This window comes from Antechinus flavipes, chromosome 3 (assembly GCF_016432865.1).
Source record: "Antechinus flavipes isolate AdamAnt ecotype Samford, QLD, Australia chromosome 3, AdamAnt_v2, whole genome shotgun sequence".
Taxonomy (NCBI): domain Eukaryota; kingdom Metazoa; phylum Chordata; class Mammalia; order Dasyuromorphia; family Dasyuridae; genus Antechinus; species Antechinus flavipes.
The window spans coordinates 626,087,788-626,115,277 of record NC_067400.1 but is presented as its reverse complement, the minus strand read 5'-3'; the positions used below and the strand labels follow the sequence as shown (position 1 = coordinate 626,115,277).

Sequence of the window (27,490 nt, the reverse complement as noted above, 5' to 3'; positions counted from 1 at the left end):
TCAGATCCGAGAGATCGCAACCAGCTGGTGACCCGAGAGTAGTCCGGGCCGAGGTTGGACATGCCCCGGCTCTGGTCCCAGGCCCACCGGCTTCCTCCAGAAGCGCCCTGAGCCTCAGCTCCGGCCCGGCCCGGCGCGGGATGTACCGTCCCACCTCCGGGCCGGGCCGCCCGCGGGGTTTTTCTGTCCCCAGGCCTGCGTGCTGAGGAGAGCCCGGCAGGGAGGGATGGAGCCGGGGATGATCCCGGTGTGCGGGGCGGCGCGGGCCCCACAGGTGAGCGGCCTGGGAGGAGAGGGGGAGAAGCGGGAGAAACGTGTGACCCCCTACCCCCCTCGCTGCCATGACCCCTGGGCCGGCGCTGGTCCCAGTGGTCTCTGCCAACCGGGCACTGGGATCCCGAGGTCTGAACCCGGGTCCTGACTTCCAGCCCTTTGCCCTCCCTCCTGCTGCCTAGAGGTGGACACGTCCCTCACCTCCTGCAGGACTCTGGGAGGGAGGAGTGCAGGGGGAGCTTCGGGGATGATCCCCGCAGAGAAGTTTGCCAGCCTTGTCCCCGCGGGGCATCGGGGATGATCCCCACAGAGAACTTTGCCAGCCTTGTCCCCGCGGGGCATCGGGGATGATCCATGTAGAGAACTTTGCCAGCCTTGTCCCCGCGGGGCATCGGGGATGATCCATGTAGAGAACTTTGCCAGCCTTGTCCCCGCGGGGCATCGGGGATGATCCATGTAGAGAACTTTGCCAGCCTTGTACCCCCGGGGCATCGGGGATGATCCATGTAGAGAACTTTGCCAGCCTTGTCCCCGCGGGGCATCGGGGATGATCCCCGCAGAGAACTTTGCCAGCCTTGTCCCCCCGGGGCATCGGGGATGATCCATGTAGAGAACTTTGCCAGCCTTGTCCCCGCGGGGCATCGGGGATGATCCATGTAGAGAACTTTGCCAGCCTTGTCCCCCCGGGGCATCGGGGATGATCCATGTAGAGAACTTTGCCAGCCTTGTCAAGAAGGGGGACGTAGCAATCAGGGACTATCTATGCAGAGCGCTTTGCCAACCTTGTAGGGGGCATTGGGGATGATCCAGGCAGAGCGCTTTGCCAACTTTGTACCAGCGCATAGATGCCATTTATTAGGATTCAGAGTCCCATGTCCGGAGCCACAGACCAGCCCTTCTTCCCTGCTTCTCTACCGCCCTTGCATTTTCCTCCCGCCTTAAAGAATGGCACCAAGTTTTTGGGGTGTACACAGAATATTTGCTTATGTGCTGGAAGCCAAAGGCCAGTGATTTTCTCTGAAACATCTTGATTATTTTGATTAACGCCTTATTCCCTTCCTCAGCGTTCAGTTATCCATTTGCCAGCATTCACCTGTGCTGATGGTTCAGTCCTGAGTTAGGTGATAAGAATGTAGGAGATGAGTAAGAGAAAGGTCTTTACTTGGAGCTTTTAAGATTATTGTCCAGACACAATCTAGACTCCTGTTACTAATCAAGCACTTGTTTTGGTTTATAAGAGGCCAAATGAGATAGAAGAGCATTAAATAATAATTCATGGGAAGAAAAAATTTTAGACTCAAAAGATTTAGAGTTGAGACCTTAGCAATCATCAAATCCAACTCTTTTCTTATTTTTTGGATGAGAAAAAAAATGCATTTTCATTTTCACTCATCTTGGATTAAAATTTAGTATTTCTTTCTATTATATGAGTTTAAAGAAGAAGAAGGAAAAAAAGCTTTCTTAGAAGGGGTCCATAGGCTTCACCAGAGTGCCAGAAGAGTCTGTGATACAAAAAAGACTAAGAAGCTCTGGCTTTAGAGGAACTGCTTACCCTTGGAAACATAAATCCCATAATGTCTCTCAGTTCTTAAGTGCTTATTACAATAAGGATGGAGGCCATCTAGTCCAACACATAGCCTTTCATTTTATTTTTTGTTTTTTAGTTTCTTTTTTTTTTCAATGCACAAAAATTTCCCACTTCTCTCATGCCCCACCCCACTGAAAAAAACAAGAAAAACAAAACCTCTGCTCATGTATAGTCAAGCAAAACAAATTGCCGATTGTCCGTGCCCACATTGTCTACTCCCGAGGCTGTGATCTCTCAGTCAAGAGATCAGCGGCACATTTTATCATTAGTCGCCTGGAATCACGATTGGTCATTGCATTGATCAGAACTCCCACAGCTTTCAAAAGTCTGTTTTTATAATGCTGCTGTTATAAAAATTGTTCTAGTTCTGCTCTTCATTCATCACTCATCAATTCATGGCTACCCATTTTTCTCTGAAACTATCCCCTTCATCGATTATGTCACTTACAGTACAATCGTATTCTGTCACATTCACGTGCCATAACTTGTTCAGGCCTTTCCCAGTGGATGGGGATCACCTCAGTTTCCAATTTTCTATCACCATAAAAAGAGCAACAGTCAATATTTTATATTTTAGTATTTAGAGGTCCTTTCTCCCTTTTTGTGATTTTTTGGGGGGTTTTGACCTCGTAGTGGTATCACTATTAGGGTTAAAGGGAATGCCCAGTTCCATAGCTTTGGGACATAGTTCCAAATTGATTTTCAGAATAGTTGGACCAATTTGCAATTTCACCAACATTCCCTTAATATATCTGTTTTCCCACAGCCCCTTCAGGATGTCATTTTACTCTTTTGTCAACTTTGCTAATTTGTTGAAGAACAAAGGACTATGGAGAAAGGAGGAAATTGCTAGGGATAGTATCTCTTGTCTGATAGGAATAATACTTTATTATTATTATTATTATTGATGGGAGTTTCTTGGTTATTAATGGGAATTTTTTTGATGGAAATGTTTTGGAGAATATTTAATGATATTGTCAACTGTGAATCCGGAAAATCCGGGCTCCTACTGTGCTCTGATCGGCAGTTTCTACCTGTCCCCAAGAAGACTCCTGCTTACCTTAGCAGTTTCTAATTGCCCCTGTCCTGGGTAGAGAGAGTTCCGAGAACATTTCTGGGACCAGGTTCCCGTAATCCCTCAGCACCTCCTCCCAGGGTTAGACTATTTGGTGGATCCAGACTCTTGGCCCTCCTATTGTTTCCCACAACTATGACCTAGAAGAAGCCCCTTCCCTCCTTTCTCCGTGGGCACCCCTGTCTGAATAAGGCAGAGTGTGGTCCTGAATTGCAGTTTCTCAACCCGGACTGATGCCTCTCTTTCTTGGTCCCTCTTTGGTCTGAGGTTTGGAGTTCACAGTGTTAGTGCCGGGTCATTACTGTAAGGCATAGAAGTTTTATGTGAGGTGCTCCCTTGTGTGTCCAAATGAGGAGTCCCAGAGCAACATCATGGTGGGAGGGAGTCCCAGGACACAGGGAGGCTGGAGGCCTGAGTTTAGAGCTCCCACTTGACCCTGTCATCATGCCCCAGGTTCCCAGCCCTTCATCTTCCCTGCAGCTCCAGGTGAGAGGGAGGCTCTGAATCAGCAAGACCGCATTTTGTGTTTCAGGAGGCAGTGACCTTTAATGATGTGGCCGTGGACTTCACCCAGGATGAGTGGAAACATCTGGATCCTTCCCAGAAAGAGCTGTACAGAGATGTGATGCTGGAGAACTACCGGAACCTGCTCTCTCTGGGTAAGAGAGACCTCCTGCGGCTCACACTTTGTACCTTGGAGTCCGCTTGCTGAATGCTGGGGGATGTGGGAATTTCTTATAAGGGCTTGTTGGCCAAGGACAGACCCGGGGGTCTGGGAACTTTACCCTTTTTAGGGAAGAGAATGGAACAAACACTTACCCTATACCAGACACTAAGTGCTTTCTGGTTATTATCTCATTTCAGATGAAGAAACTGAGTCAGGCAGAGGCTTAGCTATTTGTACACGCTCTCTGAGCTGGTAAAGTTCTATTTGAACTCAGTTTTTCCCAACTGTGTTATCCCATGGACCACTCTCAAAAAGGAGCGAGCTTTGTAAAAGCCACTGGGGCTGGGCCTTCTGCACTTTCTGCTGCCTCAAGCCAAGGCTACCCTCCCCATATGTGAATAACTGAGGAACTTCCCGGGAGGCAGCTGGGCAGGGCGGTGGTCCCAGCACTGGCCCCGGAGTCAGGGAACGCCTGAGGTCAAACACTGCCTCCCTCACTGGGGTCCTGGGCAAGCCACTGGACTTCTCTGGACCTCTGTTTCCTCCTCTGCAAAATGAGACGATGGACTAAGACCCCTTTCAGCTCTAAGTGTAGAATCCCAAGAGATGGACAAATGACTCGATTTGTTTTCCATCCCTTTCCTTTGAACTTTGTATCCCCCTCAAAAGAAAAAGAAAAAAAAGCCCCTGTTTCCCAGGAATTCCATAGAAAACATCTTTTTTTGTATACTTTGGTCATTCTGGGGTGCTTACATGTCCCTGGAAATGGATAGATGTTCTTGGATTTGTTCCTCAGAACTTGTTGTTTTCCCCAAGTAGGGCTTCCAATTTCCAAACCAGATGTGATCTCTCAGCTGGAGCAAGAAGAAGCGCCGAGGGTCCTGGAGGTCAAAGGGGTAGGAGGTAAGTGAGTGAAAATTCAGCAGTGAGCATCTCCCAAGTTTCCTTTGTCAGATGGAGGCCTCGGAAAATCTGAATGGGAATTGTCCTCAGCTCTGCACTTAATTAAAAGCGTAGCAGCAGCAGTGTTCCCCACAAATCCCTCTCCCACCCCCTTTCGTTCGTGGTCGCCTCCGCTGTCAGAGAAGAGAGCAGAAGCCCCCGCAGGACCCGGCGTTCTCTCTCCCCTTTCCTCAAGGCCGGCTTTCTGAAGCAGCCTTTACCTCGCCTCCACCGGCCATTCCTGACATGAATCTGTTGGGATGCCCGGGAGGTGGGTGGTAAGGGCTTGGTCTGCACCTTATAGGAGAAAGAGGCGACTTCTGGGGCCTGATTTCTGAAAAGGCGAATAAGAATGGTTGCCAGTTATTTGGTCAGAATGAATCCTAGAGCTGCTCGGTCTTGGCCATTGTAGGAAAAAAGAGTTAATACAGATGGAGAGACTGGAAGGCTAGGTGGATGAAACGGAAGAGCAGTTTTGGCATTTGAATAATTGCCAAGATGGAGGACGAGACTTTCTAACAAGAGGAACCAGTAGGAGAAAATATGAGAATAAATGTAGGTGATGGGACAGTGTGGTTCTTTCTGGAGCAGCTAATACTTGTGGGAGACAGATGGAATGGAAGGATGGATGGGGGAACTGGGACCAGGTTCTGGAGGTCTTTGAATGCCTCCTTAAAGTGTGTTCCCCTACCCTGTAAGTAAGCTAGGGAGGCGTGGGAATAGTGTTGGAGTGAGGTGATGGATCCAGGAAGGTTAATATGAAAATTGGGAGAATAAGGGATTAGAATGAGGAGAAACCAGAGACAGGAGTTAGGAGCCTGTTTATTGCAGATATTCCTCAGGGAGTTTAGATTTTGACCGTAGGCTCTGAATGCTCTCTGATATTTCACTTGATTCTCATTCTATCTTGATTTAGTCACTGAGTGACCCTCCTCTCTCCTGGATGGATCCTATTTACTTTGCTGATCTTTCTCCTTTCTATCTTTGACTTGGTGGAATCATAAATACCCTTGTCAAATTAGCATCTGGCACAAACCTTGAAAAGATAAGCGTACTTCTTATAAAATCAGGACATGAAAAGATCTAGATCTCTACAGCCTAGAGTGATAGATCACAACTACTTAGGGGCTATTTAATAACAGTAACTACAAAGTCCTTTGAAAGTTCTTGTTGTTGAATAAAAATCTCTCTAGATTTCTTCAATTTTTCTTTTTATTTGTTTTCCATCCATTTCCATCTTCAAATGGCTTCACTTGATTGACTCTCTTACAAAGCTTTCTTTAAATTAGTTTTAACTCACTGCTTCTGTCTCAAGTTGTGAGATGATACTGGTCTTAATCTCTTGCTATCTTTCTCTGTAATATTTTACTAATAAATTTATTTTTAGCATCACTGTTTGCTTTGTCTATTGTCCATCTGCTTGGCAAAGAACTCAGTCAGTTAAGAAGTATTTTATTAGGTATTTACCTTATAAGGTAACTAATTGAAACAAGAAAAAACAAAGCTACCGATCCTATTAGCACTGAAGAAAATGTAGATTGGGAGGATAACAACAACTTTTAGATTAGAGGCTAATTTTCCATCTTTATAAAAAAAGTTTGTGGATAAGCTGCATGTACTTGGAAGGGTATTCTCAGTGGGAATATAAGTAGGAGAGTTGGCAGTTCTTCAGGTGATTTTCCACAATGAATAGCATCTTTTGGACCTATATTTGACTGAAAGATGTCAAGAATATTTTGTTTATGTGTGTTGATTATTTTAAAAAGTATATAAGATATAATATCAAGGAGAATTATCACTGTTCCTCTGATCACTAATTTCAGGTGAAATGTTAAGATCATTGGAGTAGGACCGTGGTCTGGGGGGTGCTGCCCCACTCCCAGGCTCCTGAGCCTCTCTGCTGATGAAGTTGGTCAGCAGGTGTTGCTGGTAGTGATGAGGAAGGTGGGCCCCCTCTTCACAATGATTTCTCCCCTCAGTGATGTGTATGGAGCTTGAGATGAAGCCGTGTCTGGTTGTGTGGGAGGCATTTTTGTGCCGAAGACTGTAGGGCTCAAGGCCCTTGGCTGTCTCCAAGTTGGTGGGGGGATTTGAGGGAGTTCAGCTTAAGTGACTTGACCAGGATTACACAATAAGTGTCAGGTGTCTAAAGGTGAATTTGAACTCAGGTCCTCCTGACTCCAGGGCTAATAGTGTAGCCACAGCACCCCCAGTTGTCTCATTCATCAAGTTTATGGGGAGCTGATGGCCAAGATGGTGGCAGTGGTTTGGATTAGCTGCTCAAAACTGTTTTCTGTCTCTTCTTCACAATGCCCTGCTGCTTCAGTAAAACTGACTTGCTCTACATACAACACACACACACACACACACACACACACACACACACACACTGCAATTTCAGGCATATTTCCCAATTGTTGGACATAATTTATTCATAGATGTATCTTTTGATAATTGATTTATTCTGCTCTTTGACCTGTCTTTTGGTCATTTAATCTTATTCTTTATAGATTTGAATCAATTTCTTGTAGAATTTTGAAGTTGGGCTTTTTTCAGAAATATTTACCTGTTAAGAATTTTTATCTATTTGTTTCTTTGGTTTTTAATCTGGATACATTGTTTTTGATTTACATAAAGTTTTTTTCTGTTTATAAAGACAAATTCATCCATTTTGTGGCCTATTATTTAATAACATTATTATCGATAAAGTTTCCATAGCATCAAATATGCAGAATAGGAGGATTCTGGGAAATTGGCAGACTAGGGCAGAAAACTTTAGCTTTCCACATTTCATCCACAAAAAAAAAGACAAAATGTCACCTCAGTGTAGCAGAAATAAAAACAGGGTTAAGAAGATGTCCTTCTAAGACAATATGAGAAAACCCCAGGAAGGAACCCCAACCCCTCCCTCCCCCCTCCAGCAGCAGAGGTTCTCTCTGGGAAGCACTTCCATCTCTAGTCTGTCTGTGCAGAACTCACAAACAAAGCTCTCTGCAGGCAGCTGGGTAGAGAAGTAGCCTTAGCCCTCAAAATTGATTTTGTAGTCAGTATGGGAGCCTGATCACTGAGCAGAAAACTAAAGCGTCTTTCACTCCCCAGAGAAGCCCAGCACAGCTGCGCTGACCACACTTGGGGAGGGCAGGCTAAGGGGCCAGGACCCCGGTGGCTATGGACCCTTGCAAGAGAGCCGAGTCCTTGGTTTCAGGTTTAGTACAGAGGATATCTGTAGTTTGTAGACCCTGGAGGAACCAAGGGAGCAAGATTATTTGTGGGACAGTGTGGCTGGGGACCCTAGTCATGGCTTAGGAGTGGAGAGGAGAGCCCAAGGTGGGCACCCAAGACAAACCAGAGAAAATAACAGTAAGAAGGACCGACTTGGGGCATCATTCCACATACTTCAGGACTACAACTTGATTACACTAAAAAAAAAAAAAAAAAAAAAAAGAGTAAGTAATGGAGAAAGTGGGGATAGAGAAGGCCTAATATTCAAAGGAAGATAATGGAGCTAAAAAAGCCACTCCTTTTTTATTGAGAAATAGCAAATGGTCCCGAGCACAAAAAGAGTTCTTGGAAGAACTTTAAAAAGATTTTTAAAATCAAATAAAGATTGAGGAAAAAATTAGAAGAAGAAAAACATAAGCACAATCCAAGAAAATTATGAAAGGAAAGTCAATCAATTTGAAATAGAGAATCAAAAACTTAAGAAAAAAAAATTATGCCTTGAAAAGTAGAATTGGGCAAAGGGAAGCTAAGGATGTTCTACCTTAGCAATCATATGACAAAATCAAAAGGATAAAAGAGTAGAAGATAAAGTGAAATATCTCATCAGTAAAAAATAATTTATCTAGAGAGCAGATTGAGGAGAAATAATATGAAAATAATTGGACTACCTGAAAATTATGATTTTTTAACAATAGCTTTTTATTTTCAAAATATGTACAAAGAAAGTTTTCAGAGTTTACCCTTGCAAAACTTTATGTTCCAAATTTTTCTCCCTCCCTTCCCCCTACTTTCTTCCCGTAGACAACAAGTAATCCAATGTGTTAAACATGTGCATTTCTTCTATACATATTTCTACATTTATCATTTTACACAAGAAAAATCAGATCAAAAAGGGAAAAAAAAAGCAAAGCAATAAAAAAGGTAAAAATATTATGTTGTAATCCATATTCTATCCCCATAATCCCCTTTCTGGATACAGATGGCTCTCTCCATCACAAATCTGTTGGGATTGGCCTGAACCACCCACTGTTGAAAAAAGCCATGTCCATCAATCATATAATCTTGTTGTTTCTGTGTACCATGTTTTCTTGGTTCTGATCATTTCACTCAGCATCAGTTCATGTAAATCTCTTCAGGCCTCTCTGAAATCATCCTGCTGATCATTTCTTATAGAACAATAATATTCCATAACATTCATATACCATGACTTATTTAGTCACTCTCCAATTGATGAGCAGCCACTCAGTTTCTGGTTTGTTGGCACTACAAAGAGGGCTGCCACAAACATTTTTGCACATGTGGGTCCTTTTCCCTCCTTTAAGATCTCTTTGGTATATAGGCCCAGTAGAAACACGGCTGGGTCAAAGAGTATACACAATTTGATAACCCTTTGAACATAGTTCCAGATTGCTCTCCAGAATGGTTGGATCCATTCACAGCCCTACCAACAATGCAGTTTTTCCACATCTTCTCCAACATTCAGCATTATGTTTTCCTGTCATTTTAGCCAATCTGAGAGGTACGTAATAGTATCTCAGAGTTGTCTTAATTTGCATTTTTCTAATCAGTAGTGATTTGGAGCATTTTTTCATCTGACTAGAAAATGGCTTTAATTTTATCTGAAAATTATCCATTTATATCCTTTGTCTTTTATCAATTGAAGAATGACTTGTATTCTTATAAATTCAAGTCAATTATCTAAATATTTTAGAAATGAGGCCTTTATAGGAATCCTTGGATAGAAAATTCCTCCCCCCCCCCCTAAGATTCTGCTTATCTTCTAATATTGGCTACATTGGTTTTGTTTTTATAAAAAATTTTAAATTTATTATAATCAAAATTATCCAGAAAATTATGATTAAAAAGGAATCTTGACACACTGTTGCAAAAAAGTATCAAAGAAAATTGCCCTGAAGTTCTAGGACAAAAAGGCAAAACAAAAATAGAAAAAAATGAACTGATCACCATTTGAGAGATCCCAGGAGAAAAATCAGAGCTTTCAGTTAAGGAGGATATTGGAAGCAACAAGAAGAAAACAATTTGTAATGCAATAAGGATTACACAAGACCTAGCATCTACTACATGTCTTATAATATTATAATCTGGGGATTATAAAGATTATAAAGAGCTGGGATTTTGGCCAAGGGTTTAGTAACAGCAAAGTTAAATATGATTCTGAATTGAAAAAAAAAAATTAGGACATTTAACAAATTGAAAGATCTTTAGATTTCTATGACAAAACATCAGAATTTAAGGGAAAATTCTACATATGACATCCAAGAGAAATACAAAATAAACCTTAAAGACAAATTATAAGGACTAAGTAAGATCAAATTTTTTTACTTCATACATGTGAAATATTAGCCATACTCTTGTTATTATCATTATTTAGATCCTTTGAAAGAAGGGCTTACCCTGAACTGAGTGTGATGGGGTGATTCTAAAAAATTAAAACTGTGTAAGGAGAAATTAAAAAGAGATGAGTAACTTATATAAATGATGTATAAAAGGAAAAAATTATACAAAGTTAATGGGGGTTATTGACAGAACCCATGCCAGGGTAATTCAAAACAAACAAACAAACTCATGTATATATGTGTATGTGTAATATGTGTGTGTATGTATGTATAAAAATCTTCTAAATTCAGAAAGAAATAAGAGAACAAAGGGATAGAGCGTGGGGGGGGGGGGAAATAAAGTAGGGACTTTTAAAGGGAGAAGTAGTTTACTAATAGGAGGGCAAGGTAATGAGTAGATATAAATCACAAGAGGAGAAATAGAATAGAGTGTGAAGGATCATGAGGAAAAATAGGAAGGAGAAAAATACACAATTACTTGTGTATCTTGGAATGTGAAGGGGGCGAATTTACTCATAAAACAGAAAAGGATAGCAAATTAAAATTTTGAATTCAACAACATATTGCTTTCAGGAAACATAAAAATGAGAATTACAAAGATAAAATAAAGGATGGCAATAGAACTTATATAAAAAATGCAGGAATAGTAATCATGATCTTAGACAAAATTAAAATTAAAATATATTTAATCAAAATTGAAAAATAGAGAAACATCACTGTCAGCATTGTTATTCAATTTTGTTTTAGACTATTTAAAATAGTCAAACATATACTTGCCTTAACAGACACGGGAAATGAAATGAACATAAAGAAAACAATTTGTATACAAATAAACTTAGATCTAAGTAATTGAAGTAATATTTTATTTTTATATTTATTGTTCATAGGTAGTCAAAGCCAGTATAATTTTTAAATGGCAATTTTACCTAATTAATCATCTTTATTCAATGTCATCTCAGTTAAATTACTAAAATTACTAAAAAATTATTTTAGTGAGTCAGAAAAAATAAGTTTATTTGGAAGAGTGAAAAGTTAGGAACTTCAAAGAAACCAGAAAAAAAGATGTAGAGTATATTTACTGGTTTAGACCTTACACTATAAAGGAGATCATTGTTGAAGTGATTATTTCAAATTAAAATTTACTTGTTTAACTAAGACCTTTGTAGCTAAGAATAGGAGGAATGCAGAAAACTGAGGGAAAAAAAAACTTTGATAAACATTCCCTCAGTATGTAATTGGATTGAAACATTACTGTAATTCAGGAAATGTTGAGTTGGTTGATTTAGAAAAGCATGGAAAGAAACCTATGAAGAAACTTGATATCCACCTTCAGTGAAACATGACAGGTAGAAATAAGCATAGTATGATCTTAAGCATATGTTTATGATTGTATAAATATGCTTGTATATTTTTAGATATCTATGTATAAGTACATATATCCACATTTAATGGTAGCCTTCTTTAACGTGAGTATAGACAGGAAGGAAGGAAATAAGAAGTGCACAGCAGAGAACAAAAGAAAACTAATAAGGAAGCAAAGAAAAGCTGGGCAGCTTTGAAAATAATATATAATATTGATTGTTTTCCTGAAATGAAAATATATTTTATATTTAATTTTCTCTTATGATCTGCCATGTTTCCTTTTCTCATTTTGTATTTAAGTTTAAAATTTCAAAAAGAATACAGAATAAAAAATGTACTTCATTTTGTAAAGGAACGGTATGACATAGTGATTAGATGCTTTGATGGATATTCCATTTTTTATTGTTTATTCATAAAAACAAGGGAGGATGAGTGGAAAAAGTGCTTCACTCTTACAATATAGAGATAAAATTGGTGAAAGTCTCTCCTCCCTGCATTGGATAGCCACTGGACTGATGAAGTAACATGGAGCATCAAGCATAGTTGGGTAATGAATAGCATTATTTGGAGGGAAATCCAAATTGGTGCGATCTGTTTGAATATAGCAACAATAGCAAATAATACATTATCTTTCTTGATTCTCAAAGCAATCCTGTGGGGTATATGTATTAATATCCCCATTTTATAGATGAAAAAATTGACACTAAGGGAATCTTGCCCAATGATTGCCCATTGCTACCAAGTTCCAGAGACTGGATTTGAACCTATTTGAACCAATGTTACTTCCAGTTCTATATCTACTATTACTCTTCCATGTTATTTCTAATTCAGTTAGATAGGGTATGCAGAATCCACCTTTTTTTCCTTCTTGAATATTTAGACATTTAATTTTTGCCTCTTTTCTAGCACCTCTTGTTCTCCATGATTTGCCATAAATACGCAAATTTTCTTTACAAGTTGTAGGTGGAGTTTTTTGTTATTTACTTTCCAGTTTGAATAGCTTTCTTGAAGGCACTGGTAGAATTAACAGTAAAAGGGAAGATAGTACAAGAGTAAATACATTGCAGTTCTTTTTCTTCAAATGAAGAAGATAATAGTAATATGTTTATTTGCTTGTTACAGATTGGAAGAACAGGTCCAAAACAAATGAATCAGCCTCAGAACTGGGCTTAACTATGGATAAATCATTCCAGGAAAGAACTTCAAGTCATGGTCATCAGGATTCCATATTGAAGGAAGCTTGTAATTATGATATTGAGACATTTTCCCAGGATAATGAATGCAAGGAACTTTTTGGTTGTGATTCAAACTTTCAGCATCATGAAACACATTTTGAAGAGAGAGTGTATGGATACAGTGAATGTGGAAAAGCCTTCCTCCAAGGAAAACATCTTGATGAACATCAAAGAATTCCTACTATAGAGAAACTTCATAAATGTAATGAGTGTGGGAAAGCTTTTAGCTATAGCTCTTCCCTTACTTTCCACCAGAGAATTCACACTGGAGAAAAACCTCATGAATGTAATGAATGTGGAGAGGCCTTTAGATGGAGCTCACAACTGACTTACCACCAGAGAATTCATACTGGAGAAAAACCTTATCAGTGTAATGAATGTGGGAAGACCTTTATCCAGAGAACGCAGCTTACCTCCCATCAGAGAATTCATACTGGAGGAAAGCCATATGAATGTAATGAATGTGGGAAAGCTTTTAGATATAGCTCATCCCTTACCTACCACCAGAGAATTCATACTGGAGAAAAACCTTTTGAATGTAATGAATGTGGACAGGCCTTCAGGTCAAATACACAACTTAATTCTCATCAGAGAATTCACACTGGAGAAAAACCTTATCAGTGTAATGAATGTGGGAAGACCTTCATCCAGAGCACACAGCTTACTTTCCATCAGAGAATTCACACTGGTGAGAAACCTTATGAATGTAATGAATGTGGCAAGGCCTTTATTCAGAGCACACATCTTACTTATCACCAGAGAATTCATACTGGGGAAAAACCTTATGAATGTAATGAATGTGGGAAAGCTTTTAGCTCAAGTTCATCCCTTACTTACCATCAGAGAATTCATACCGGAGAAAAGCCTTTTGAATGTCATGAATGTGGACAAGCCTTTAGGTCAAATTCACACCTTACTTCCCATCAGAGAATTCATACTGGAGAAAAACCTTATGAATGTCATGAATGTGGGCAAGCCTTCAGGTCAAATACACAGCTTATTTCCCATCAGAGAATTCATACTGGAGAAAGACCTTATGAATGTAATGAATGTGGGAAAGCCTTTAACCAGAGCACACAGCTTACTTTCCACCAGCGAATTCACACTGGAGAGAAACCTTATGAATGTAATGAATGTGGGAAGGCCTTTATTCAGAGCACACAACTTACTTACCACCAGAGAATTCATACTGGAGAAAAACCTTATCTGTGTAATGAATGTGGGAAAGTTTTCAGGCACAACTCATCCCTAATTTACCACAAAAGGAGTCATGCTGGAGAAAAATCTTTTTAATATAATAATTGTGGTCAAGCCCTTAGATGAAACACACTTTTAGTGTCAGCAAAAAATTCTTACCGGAGAGAAACCTCTAGTTTTTTGAAAGGCTTTTAACTGAGGCACAAAACATATTGAAAATTTCATATTGCAGCAAAAAATCATAATGGTGAAAAGGTCTTTAGACAGAACCACATTGTTGAATATCATATAATTCATATTAGAGAGAACTCCTTTATAGGAGTGGCCTTCTTCCACAAAATGTCTCTTCCTAATTATTAGAATTCATATTGGAGAAACCAATATGGGAGGCCCTTTAGCTGGAAGATATTCTTTCAAAAATTAAAGAATCTCATGTTAATGTGGTATAGTAGAAACTGTACCAAAGAATTAATATTGTGAACCTCACTGAACACTGGTGAATTTATATTTGTCAGAAGCCCTGCAAACCCTTCCCTGACTATTTCACAAAATTACATACTCTCAAAAGTTAGAAGGGACTCAAAACCATTTAAGACAATACACTCCACAAATTGTCATTCAGCTCCTACTAGATTTCCACTAATGTAGAATCCCACTATTTTCCAAGGCAGCTCATTTGATAGTGAAAGAAGTTTATATTATTAGGAAAATGTAATATTCTTCTCTGGAAGCAGGTTTCTTGGGGAGCTTCTGGAGGCAGCCTTGGTTTCAGTTCAGAGTAATAATCACCTCAAATGTAGCCAGGTATTAAAGTCCAATCCTGTTGGAATCTTTACGAATTGCTAACTAATTAGAGTTGATCTAATCTTACAAGAAGATGTTTTGGGCCAGAACCTACTTAGTACCTTGTTTCAGGTTCTGACCCAAAACATCTTCTTGTAAGATTAGATCAACTCTAATTAGTTAGCAGTTCGTAAAGATTCCAACACAATCCTTTATTGTTTCCTTTCCAGTCTTGTTTCCTTCCTGGGGCCTGATTAGCTTTCTTAGAGGCCCATCTCTCTCCTTGGTTCCAAGAGCTCCTGTTGCTAGTCCTTTGCCTCTGCCAGCTTCAGCCTCCAGCCAGCACAAAGGTGGAAGATGGAATGAATCTGTCTCCGCCTCCAAGTATGGACTTGTGTGTCTGGCCCTCAGAGCTTCTTGCTTATATGCTGTACACTGAGGACACATCAATCATTATATCACTAGGAAACCATTATTTCTTCTAGGATTAAGTCAATGCTAAACTAGATTTAATTATTGTCTCCTCAATTCCACTCAGTACCTTGTTTCAAGTTCTGGCCCATAACATCTCCTTGTAGGATCAGATCAATCATACTGAACCTTGCTAAATTAGATAATTATTGTCTTTATCAATTCCACTGTCTTACTACCTTGTAAGAATCATAACAGGAAACTATCATATTCCCCTGAATTTTCTTTTTGATAAACATCCCCACTTCCTTCAACTGGTTGCATATGACATGAATTTGGTCTCTTGCACCATATTCATCACCCTTCTCTAGACTCATTTTACCCATTTCCTTCCTAAAATGTAATGCCCAAAATTGAACACAATATTCCAGGTTTTGTACAAGACTATCACCTGTGAAAGACATCTCTCTCAAAATAGCTGAAGCTCTTAATCCAGTGTGGTGCCCACTGACTGAACCATAATTCTTTTATCTTTCCTTTTCTACGTCATCTGAGAGAGCTAGTTTTCATTTTTGTCAAATAAAGCAGACAAAATTCAGTCCCCCAAACAGTTAAACAAATTCAACAAATACAAATTTTTACTGAGAGTACTTGCCACTTAACTCTTTTGTAATATACAATTTGTTAACATAAAGGAGCTGTGCTTTAACTTTTATAATTTAGTACCAACATTTTCTTATGTACATGATCATAGTTATATTGCCTTTTAATACCATCTTCATTCAAATTATAGTCAGTAAGCATTTTGTTCTTTAGGCTATGCCTTCTCTGCATCGTTTCCTAATAATTCTTCCCATATTCCCCTGGATTTATATTCATCATATTCCATTACGTTTAGATACCAATCACTTCAGCCATATCCCAATCTTTGAGCACAACATTCCATTTTTGCCAGAATTTTTGCTGTTACAAGTAGTACTTCTAAAAACATTTTTTGTACATGTGTCTTTTCTTACCCTTATTGGCCTGTGAGGCATAAATGCAGTAAAGAGATTGATGGCGGCCGCAAAGTCACCCTGGAGTCTAGATAAGTGAGTTCAGATCTGGCTTCAGATACTAGTTGCATAAGCCTTGGTAATTCACAGTCCTGACCACCTCCAAGAAAAACAAACAAAAAAGTTTGCTGGATTAAAGAGGATGAAAAATAACTTATGATTCCAAATTGTTTCCCAGAATAGGACACATTCACAGCTACAGCCGAATGAACGCTTTCCGTCTCTTTTTAGAAATCCTTCCCTTTCTTCAAGGATCAGCTCAGGTACTACCTCCTAAGAGAACCCTTTCCTGAACCTCCTGGTTGTTAGTATTCTCTCCTTCCAATTGTAGTTGTTTGTCTCTGTACATGTTGTCTTGGTAGAATGTAAGTTCTGTGAAGGTAGAGACTTTTACTTTAGTATTCCCAACACATGGCACAGTGCCTTGCACCTATGGATGCTTAATAATTTCTTTTGATTTCTTGAAATTTTTTCTTCCTATGATTCTATATTGTCTTCTTATATTGTTCACATGGTAATTTGATAAAGCATCAATCTACAGACTAATAGATGAGTACCATTATTTTTATTAAAAAGTGCAGCACCCCTTTGAATGCTTAATTTTCGAATACTAATTGTATAAATTAAAACAATCCAGTCTTAATAAATTAAATCCTAGACATTTCTGCACTTTGTAGAAATGTCCAATGCAATTCCTTTTTTCTATCATTTCCTCTTTATTTTTGTTAATACTGTATAGAAATGCTGATAATTTTTTTGGATTTATTTTACATATTTCTGTATTAATCATGTCTAGTTATTTAAATAAACCATCATGCATGTAAACAGTGGTTTTCATTCCTTTTTACTAATTTCTCTTATTTCAATAACTAGAATTTTCAGCATGATATTAAAAAGAAACATCTACCTTTGCTTTACCATGGCTATCACTCAAAATTTTTCCAGCATTTTCCTGCGACAAACAATTCTGGCTCTTTCAATTACATGTAAAGGTCCTTTCTTAACTATGTTTTTTAAGTTTTAAATACAAATATGTAACTATACATTGTTAAAAGCTTTTATGTCATCAAGTTTTTTTCCTCTTTATTTGATAATTTCTTTTTCTATATTGAACCATCGGTGGTATGAATTCAATTTTGTCATACTCAGTATTTTCAAAGGTGCATTGTCATATTGTCTGCTAATATTTTATTAAAATTTTTACCATCTTTCATCATGCAGTTATGAAGTATTAATAGAACTTGACTGTTTTCATCTCTAAACTATGAATAACTGAAGCCACAAGAAACAGATCTAGAGGCAAGATTTTAGACATCAAGTAAAGGTTTAATTATTCATTTTCATAAGAAATGCAGTTTACAAACCAGAAGCTCTTCTGATAACACCTCACATCAAGATATTTTATACACAAATCTTAAGGGGAAAAGGGGAGAGTTGGGTTACAATGCAATCATTTCTGGGGCTCCAGCAGTTTCCCATGAGAACAATACATTTTGATTGCTTCAGATCCTGAGAAGTCAACCCCACCCCCACCTCATCGCCACTTCCACCCCCACATAGAACTAAGAAAAATAAAGTAAAACAACAACCAAAAAACCCGAAAAGCACATTTATCTGCATTCAAATCCCATCATTTTGAAGGCGAGTAATATTTTACCTCACATGTCCTTCAGAATTGTTGCTAACAACGGCTAACATAGTCACAGTTGAACAATATTGCCATTACTGTGTACAATATTGTTACAATATTTATGGTGCTCAGCATTTAGTACAGCACAATAGTATTCCAAATCATGCAACTTGTTTAGCTGTTGACCTTTTTTTGACATCTCCTAAATCCCCATTCTTTGACACCACAAAAAAAAAAGCTGCTTTATTTTATATTTTTATGCTTACTGGTCCTTTTCCTTTTTAAAAATTTCTATGGGACACAGAATTAGTAGTGGTATTGCCTAATCAAAGGGTTTGTCTTTCGGGCAGAGTTCCAAAATTGCCCACTAGAATGGCCGAGCCCATTCACAGCTCCATCTGCGCTGCATTAGTATCGCTATATTTTCACATCCAATGTTTGTCATTTTCCTTTTATGTCATATTACCTAAGCTAATAGCTATGAGGTGATAGCTTAGAGTTGTCTTTCTCTAATCAATATTTTACATGATTATGAATAGCTATGGTTTCTTCACTTGAAAATTGCCAATTTATATCCTTTGATCATTTACAAAATGGGAAATAACTTGTATTATAAATTTGACTCCATTTTCTAGACATTTGAGATGAAGCCTTTATCAGACAAGCTTACTATAAAATTCCTCACTCCATATTCTGCTTTTCTTAGTTTTATTGGTTTAGTTTATGCAAAATTTTGTTAAAGTGTTTATACACTGCCTCGTTTGGTAACAAATCCCTCCCTGATAGAAGATTCCAAGATCCCCTAATTTGTTTCTGATATCACCATTTAGGTGTAAATCATGTATCCATTTTGACCAGATTTTAATACATTTTATTGGGTGTTGGTCCATATCTAGTTTTTGGCAAAGAACTCACTTAACAAGTTGTTAGAAAAACCACAAAGCAATGAGTACTTGTCCCCAAATTCTAGGTTTTTTTGTGTTTATTGAACACAAAATTACTATGACAGAACCCATGCCTGGGTAATTTTTTTTTACATTGTCCCTTGCACTCATTTCTGTTCCGACTTTTTCCCTCCCTCCCTTCACCTCCTCCTCCAGATGGCAAGCAGTCCTATACATGTTGTGTGCAGAACCGAACAGTTCTCTTGTTGCATAGGAAGAATTGTATTCAGAAGGTAAAAAATAACCTGAGAAGAAAAAAAATGCAATTTACATTCATTTCTCAGTGTTTTTTCTTTGGGTGTAACTGCTTCTGTCCATACTTGATCAATTGAAACGGAGTTAAATCTTTGTCAAAGAAATCCACTCCCATCAGAATACGTCTTCATACAGTATCATTATTGAGGTATATAATGATCTCCGTTTCTGCTTGATCCACTGTTCTTAGCCAGTACCACAAGATTTAGGACTTAGAATTATCATTGCCTTTTTTCATTTTTTTTTTTTGCCATTAATTCCCATAATTTCATTATAACTATTTTTTAGCTTTTCTAGTTTGGGTAAAAAACAATCTTAGAAGCTACTGCCCCGAAAAGATTAAGATCAATTCTTTACCATTTTAAAAATGGACTCTTCATAATGAAGTAATTTTCTTCCATTATTGCTCAAGACGTGCTGTTTTTTCTCTGGACTTGGTCAACTCTGCTAGCCTTAGGCAAGTTTGAATTTAATGCCATTACTCCACAAAGCTATTGTTCAAAGACATAAAATCTTGCACTTTTAACTCCTAAGAGAAGAAAGGGGGGTGGGGAAGGGAGAAAAGGAAAGGGCCGAACTTCAAACCAAACATGTAGTTTCTTGTACTTCAGTCTTAACCAATGATGTTGGTTGGCTAATTCTATGATTAGCCTACACCTTCATTCTGTACTATACACACATAAAAATTCAAGCAATGCAACAATTTCCATATCAAGAAAGGTGGATCTTTTCTAAAACTACCAACTCATCTTTTCTAAATAACCCTAATTTCTTGCATTGAATATTTTTAAAACTTCCATTGCTAATCATTGTGTTACTTTTTTTATTCCTCTGACTTCAATTTTACTTCAACCTGCTAGCTTACCTTGTATTAACCTCCCCTGCAAGGATCCATCCCTCTTCATCCCATTCCCATCTACACATCCTGTGTCTATCCTGTTCCTAGCACCTCATTTCTTTATAGATTTGACAGTATGTCCTTTTATGAAGATTGGTTCTATCACACCATTTGAAATTTATATCCACTAGTAGGTAGATGGTGCAGTGGGACAATTTTTGATTCAGGAATCAGGAAGACCAAGGATTACCAAATAACGAATATACGCTGTATTATATAATGCCAAATACATAAGATTTCATATTAATACGTAATACATGCACAATATTTGAATTGCGCAAGAAAATTCAGAACAGAAGGGAAAACCGAAAAACTTTGATCATCACATTGCAAAGACTTGCAGTTGGATCATCTCATAACTTTGCCATTACTGTGTACAATATTCTCCTGTCTTTTCCAGGCTTTTCTGAAATGCTGCCAATTATTTTGCATAGAAAATAGCATATCACAACTTTTATTTAGGGTTATATTTTAAGGAAAACTTATAAAATTAAAAGAGCAGCTAGATTGCGCTGCATAGAGTACCATCCCTGAAATCAGGAGGACCTGACATCAGACACTTCCTGGCTGTGTGACTCTGAGCAAGTCACTTAACCCCAATTGCCCAATCGGGGAAAATTATTCATTTCAACGTGGTATTTTACTATAAACAACTTAAACAAGTATTGTACCATCCTAACATCTTTTATTGTATTGTAGTTGTAGTTAATATGAATCAAATGTAAATTTGCAGAAGTTGACCAGAGTGATTCTGTCTTGAGAGGAGCTTGATCCTCAGCCGGGTTCATCCTAACAGAGAGTACTTATGGTTCTTACATATCCAATAAGTGCTCCCAGTTAGAATAGGCAAGGCTGGGCTGTCCTGATAATTGTTGTACCTTCATCCCAAATGAGAGCACTTCCTAATTAATGACCTCAGGATGAGCAAAACTAAAACTAGCTTCTCCCGATAGTACCATCTGAAGTCCTTTGCTTGTCCAAATTATGGAATTAGGGTTTTCTAATATGTCTCAATGAGGAGCTTGCCCAGACACTATTATGAGAACCAAGATTGAAGCAACTGATGGGAAGCTTAGTCCTCAACGAGGCTCATTGCAACAGAGCACTTATTTGTCACAAAAGACCCAATAAATGCCCCAAGTTAGGGTGACCAAGGCTGGGTGGTCTTGTGAGTTCAAATTCTTGTCCCAAATGAGATTAAGACACAAAACTGCTCCAATTTAGGATCCAAATTAGGGAATATGGTGCTTCTCAGTGTCCTCCTCTACTCACAAACACTTAAAAGTGAGATCATCACAATGAACTTGAATTATATTGCAAAGAAAACCAGAATTCTGGTCAAAGTCATAGGCAAACCAATGTCTTGATCCTCAGTCATGCTCATCCTAACAGAGAGCACTTATGCTTCTTACATATCGAATAAGTGCTTTGCATTAGGATGTGCAAGCCAGAGTTGTCCCGATAATTACTGTGCCAAAGACCACAATAAATGCTAATTTAGGTATGGGGAATCAAGGTTTTCTCAGAAACAAAAATTCCTGAAAATTTCCCGAAACACTAAGCATTAATTTGGGGGAGGGGGAGGAGGGAGGGCAGGACTTGTTCCTCAACCTGGTTCATATCATCTGAGAGCACTTATCTGTCTCAAAAAACTAATGCTCAGGATGAGCAAAACTAGCTTATCCTCTGACAGTCCTTTGCTTGCTATTCCTTTTATTCTCAAGACCCAAAATAAAAAGGATCCAAGTTAGAGAACTGGAGTTTTCTAGTCTGTCTAAATGAGCTTTCTTGGACAGTGGGTGGAGGGAAGAAAGCTTGTTCCACACCTTTCTCACCCCAACAGAGAGCACTTATCTTTCCAAATATCCAATAAATGCCCTCAGTTAGGGTGTGTCAGAAGAGATTTTACTCTGGAATTGCAAGAGGGGAGATACAAGAAAAAACTAAAAAAGTTCAGAGGCATGACAAATGTCAAGTAGCTGGATCCTCAGACTCCCTCATCCCAACTTGGGAGCACTTACTTGTCACAAAAACCCAATAAATGCCCTTAAGTTAGGATGACCAAGCCTGGGTGGTCCTCTCTCAAAGGAGTAATATCCCTTTAATTAATGTCCAATTAGCAAATAATGTGCTTTGTCAGTGTCATCTGATCACACCCACCTAAATCACAAAATATTCCAAAAAAAAAAAAAAAAACCAGGATTCAGTTCAAAGTCAGAGGCAAACCAATGTATTACTCCTCAGTCGGGCTCATCCTAACAGAGGGCACTTATGCTTCTTACATATCCAATAAGTGCTCTGAATTAGGATGTGCAAGGCTGGGTGGTCCTTTACTGCTTGCATCGAGGTTAATGAATCGAGTGTGCTGCATTTTGGAAAGGAGGGTGTGGAGGGGATCGTTTCAAGCTTAACCAGCTTTGCAAAACAAATACCCACCAAGAGTTATAATGGGGTTAGACCGAGTTGTCCAACATCTACAAACAGTTGATGGGCCGATTGCTCCTGATGACCCAAAACAACAGTTTCCAGTTAGATTTCTGATGTAAAAAATTAACAAAAAGGTATGCATATTATGCAATAAAAAATATAGAAGCAACTGCTGGGAAACAGTCCTCCACCTGGCTCAACCCAGAGAACACTTTTCTATAATTATTTTTACTTATTTTCTAAGTGCTCTTAGGATGTTAGGATGTATGAGGATGGTTGTGCTCTGAAAGAGGTTGTTCTAACAGGATCATTTGTCATAAAGTATCCAATAACTATAGTCCAATAAGAGGTTGGCCTAACATTTGACACAAAAGCAAAATGCTTCATCCCGATTCAGAACACTCAGTCTCAAAAAACTGGAAATCCTTTTGCAGTTTTTTTTCTGATGGATTTCTCTTTCTCTGGTGTCTGCTTCAAAAGCAGATGCCAATCTGGACTTGGAAGCTTGATCACAATGAGGATTTCTTTTAAAGAGAAAAAGCTTGGATAGTTGGTCCTCAGCCTGGCTCATCCCAACTGAGAGCACTTATCTTCTTCAAATACCCAATAAGGGCTCCGAGTTAGGATGTGCAAGACTGGGTTGTTGTTGCCGCTTCTCAGCTCTGCCAGGCTGGTTATCAAGGTTCTTGGCACATCGGCTCAGCTGCATAGCTGCATCCTGGTTACTGACAGTAGCTACCACGACTAAATATGAACAGAAAGCAATTGGAGAATGTTATCTAGTAGAATTTGGAAAGAGTGAAAGTTTTTTAAAGACCCAAATTTCTATGGAAGTTTCCTAAAGGGGGAAAAAACCATCAGAAAAATTGTGACCAACAGGTTCCTTCCTTTTCTCAACCTAGATGTCTGAAGCTGGGTAAAAAAATCAAGCTTGGAGGGTGATTGAGAATGGAAAAAGCATAGTCTTTTAACTGGTTAAGTTCAAAAGATGTGGGTATACAATGAGCTCAAAGCAAACTGGTAAAGAACTCTGTTGTATGTCTTAAGACACCTCTGTACTTGTTACTTAATCTAAGCAGACCATACTTTTGATCTTTTGGATCTCAGTGCTATCCATAATATTCTGGACTTCTGGACCCTGGATGTAACTGTAGCCTACTTCTTAACCATGATTGCCAATTCTATTTCTTAGCCATTGCCCGGACTTGTAATTGAATTATTCCCCATGAGCATTCAGTCATAGACTCGGCTATTTCCTTTAACAATTAATTTTTTCAATCAAACTTCATTTCCTGGACCTGTAAAATAACTTTTTGGGTTAATGTCCAAATGATCTCATTTTGGGATTTTCTTTTCCCCCTCGATACTGGACTGCTTTGCCATTTCTCTCCCTAGCTGATTTTACAGAAGAAATGAGGGTTCCCCATGGTCACAATGCTAGTAAATATCTAAGGCTGAATGTAAACTCTTCTCGATTCCAAACCAGCTGCCCCTCGACTAGATTTACTTTTGATTATTCCCTCTGGCCCTAATTTTCAACCTCTCATCTAGTTCCCTACTGAAACAGATGCCTCAGCTTTTTCATTCATCTTATTTTCTTTGATTCAGAATTAAACTTGTAGAAAAAGCCTTAAAAATCTTCTGAACTTTACTCATCACTTGAAATATCTTTTAAGACTACCCATGATCTATTAAGTATATAAATGTCTATTCTATCAATGATTATCAAATTTGATGGCAATTTTTTAGCTCTCAGTTATTGGAAAGTCTTCTGTACAACATTTATACAACCACTCAATCTAATCAATCTTGATTAAAACCTGTTACCAGGCTGGTATGAATGCCTTTGTTTAAGCTCTTAACAAATACAGGAAGGCAGAACGCATCTACCCACTTACAGTTCTGAGGATACCATTGTGTAGGAGAGAGCTTGGAACATGAGGCTTCCAGAGGGTCCTTTCAGGATTGACCAGATTCATAGGCAAGTGTAACTTGATCCTCAGTCAGACTCCTCCCAACAGAGAGGACTTATGATTCTTACATATCCAATAAGTGCTCCCAGTTAGGATGTGCAAGGCTGGGTCGTCCTGATAATTACTGTGCCATTGTCATCTGAAAGAGGCTATTGAAGTGAACATGCACTTTTCTTAAAAAGGCTTCAAGTTACGGAACTGGGGTTTTCAAATACATCTAAATTGAGCTTTCCCAGATGGTATATATATACACATCAGTATTGTGAGGTCAATTCTCAACCTGTCTCACCCCAACAGAAAGCACTTATCTTTTCAAATATCCAATAAATGCCCTCAGTTAGGGTGTGTCAGAAGAGACTTGGCTTATCTTGAAAAATGAACCATATTTGGCTTCAATGACTGTACAAAGACTTGGCTATCCTGAACTTGGGTTGAGCAAAACTAGGGTTGTCCTCTGGAAATTGCTGCTTGTTAAGAGAACTGTTCGGTTCTGCACACATATATTGTATCTAGGATATACTATAACCTATTTAACATGTAAAGGACTGCTTGCCATATGAGGGAGGGGGTGGAGGGAAGGAGTGGAAAAATCAGAACAGAAGTGAGTGCAAGGGATAATGCTGTAAAAAATTACCCTGGCATGGGTTCTGTCAATAAAAAGTTATTTAATTTTAAAAAAAAAAAGAAATTATTGCTTATTAGTATGAACAAAATAGAGTGGATGTCTTGTGTCTTGGGAACAGGATTCTTGACTATCATATTCCAACTGAGAGCACTAAACCCAACTAAAATGCTCATTCCAACAGAATACTCATGTTAAGATCACTTCAAAGGCATAGACTAAACCAAGTGTAGCTTGATCCTCAGTCGGGCTCATCCTAACAGAGAGCACTTATGATTCTTACATAGCTAATAAGTGCTCCCAGTTGGGATGTGCAAGGCTGGGTTGTCCTGTGCCGTTGTCATCTGAAATGGCAGTCCCCAGGATTTGGAAAGGTGCTCTGCATCTTGGAACCAAATGTCCAAGGCTGATTCTCCTACTTTCATATCCCAACTGAAAATTAAGTATTACGGTTTAAATAATGGTCATGAAGCCACATTCCTGCCTCTGGAACCTGAGGAGCTACCCTTTAAGCAATCAGAGAGGCCTTGGGGGACACAGCAGAAGGTGGCTCAGAATTACTTACCCCCACTATGCCACAGGCAAACCTGTGGCATATTGGTCATCTGCCTCTAGAGGAGCTCCCCATTCTGTGAAGTCTCAGACTTTATTGGGATATAGAGCTAATTCTAACATTCCCTGCCTATACCATCACAAGGCTGTGTGAACAAAAATGCAAGAGCTGCAAGCTGTACCACGGGTAGGCTGTCAAGAGAAAGGAGTGAGGGGAAAGGCCTTAGTTGTGCTATTTTTCCCTGCCTACATTTGCTGGACACTGGGAAGCAAACGATCACCACTTGATCTCTGGGTATTTCCTAACTGGACACAACCTCAGGACCCTCCAGACCATTTCTACTCAACTACCACACTACTCATCCTCACGGGTGGGACGCCTGTACAACTATCAGGGCTTGTCCTCATGGGTAGGATGCCTGTACAACTATCACAGTGCTTGTCCTCACGGGTAGGACGCCTGTACAACTATCAGTGCTTGTCCTCACGGGTAGGACGCCTGTACAACTATCACAGTGCTTGTCCTCACGGATGGGACGCCTGTACAACTATCACAGTGCTTGTCCTCAAGGGTAGGACGCCTGTACAACTATCACAGTGCTTGTCCTCACGGGTGGGACGCCTGTCCAACTATCACAGTGCTTGTCCTCACGGGTGGGACGCCTGTACAACTATCACAGTGCTTGTCCTCACAGATAGGACGCCTGTACAACTAGCAGTGCTCACCCTCATGTTAAGATACCTGTGAGAAAGAATTCCTCTAGCAGGCATTTAAAGACATGGCCTAATGCTCATAGAGTTTATCAATGGTTTTCCTTGTACTTTATAGTCCAGCAAATTTCTGTCTTCTTGTTCCCCACATCTACCATCCTATTCCTGTGATGCCTTTTAGCCTCCCATATTTGAAGTCAGGCAAAGGAGAACCTGATTCCCAAACAGGGAAGTGAGATGGAAAGGATCAAGGCCAGAGCTGGCCCCCAGGGACCTTCCCACTGCCCTTCACTCTTGGCCAAGCTTCTTGGCATCCAGTAGGCCTCCCATTCACACCTGTGCCCACCCTGTTCCTCTTCTTTCCAGCTCACCAGGATCCTACTGTCCAGACCAGTGCCACCCAAGACAAGTTGCCAGAGGGGCAGAGATGAGCAGCTCTCTGGAGACCACAGTGAGCAGAGCTCCACATCCCAATCTGCAACCTCCATTGAGCAGCCCATTTATTTCAGGTGTTGATTGGACCTGGGAAGGGAAATGAAAAGATGGTTACCCAAGACCAAAATAAATACTCTAATAAATAATAAATGCTATTAATAAATGCTCTATATCCCAACTCTATATCCAACAGCCAAAATTTCCTGAAAAGAAACAAGAATGTGACTCAAGTTCTTTACCACTTGCCATGCACTATTTGAGTTGGGGAAGGACCTTGTTCCTCAGCTGGCTCTTCCCAACTGAGCGTGCTTATCTGCCTCAAAAAACCGAATTCTGTGACACTAGAATGCCAGAGTCATCTGAAGAAGTTTGCTGTTGCTATTACTCCCAAGACTGAACATTTAAAATGGTCCAAGTTAGGGAATTGAGCTTTTTTAATATATCTAAATGAGCTTTCCCAGACAGTCCAGTCCTCAACCTGTCTCACCCCAACAGAGAACACTTATCTTTCCAAACATCCAATAAATGCCCTCAGTTAGGGTGTGTCAGAAGAGACTTGTTCTCTGGAATTGCAAAAGGAGATGCGAGGAAAGGAAACAATTCAAAGGTATGTCAGGCAGCTTGATCCTCAAGACTCCCTCTTCTCAACTCAAGAGCACCTATTTTTCACAAAAACCCAATAAATAGTTAAGATGACAAAAGCTGGGTGGTTCCAACTGAGATTTTTTTTTTGTTTTTAATTTATTTTATTTAATACACTAAAATCCTCAAATATTTCAATAAATGCCGCTTCTTGACTGTCATATGCCAACTGAGAGCACTCATTCCCAAGACCAAAAGTAAATGCTCCAAGTTAGGAATTGAGAGTCAAGGTTT

The 27,490-nt window shown here is 39.3% G+C and overlaps 1 protein-coding gene across 2 annotated transcripts; it reads left to right on the top strand.

Moving 5' to 3' along the window:
• Positions 1-26,791, top strand: LOC127556629 (zinc finger protein OZF-like). Of its 2 annotated transcripts, none has more exons than XM_051989893.1 (4): positions 1-274; positions 3,469-3,595; positions 4,420-4,506; positions 26,546-26,791. In XM_051989893.1, the coding sequence occupies exons 1-4, from the start codon at positions 227-229 to the stop codon at positions 26,608-26,610; spliced, it is 327 nt and encodes a 108-aa protein (XP_051845853.1). In that variant the 5' UTR covers positions 1-226; the 3' UTR covers positions 26,611-26,791. The 2 variants fall into 2 exon arrangements, with proteins under 2 accessions (XP_051845853.1, XP_051845852.1); XM_051989892.1 differs by lacking the exon at positions 26,546-26,791 and adding an exon at positions 12,609-14,644.
• The last annotated feature ends 699 nt before the right edge of the window (positions 26,792-27,490 follow it).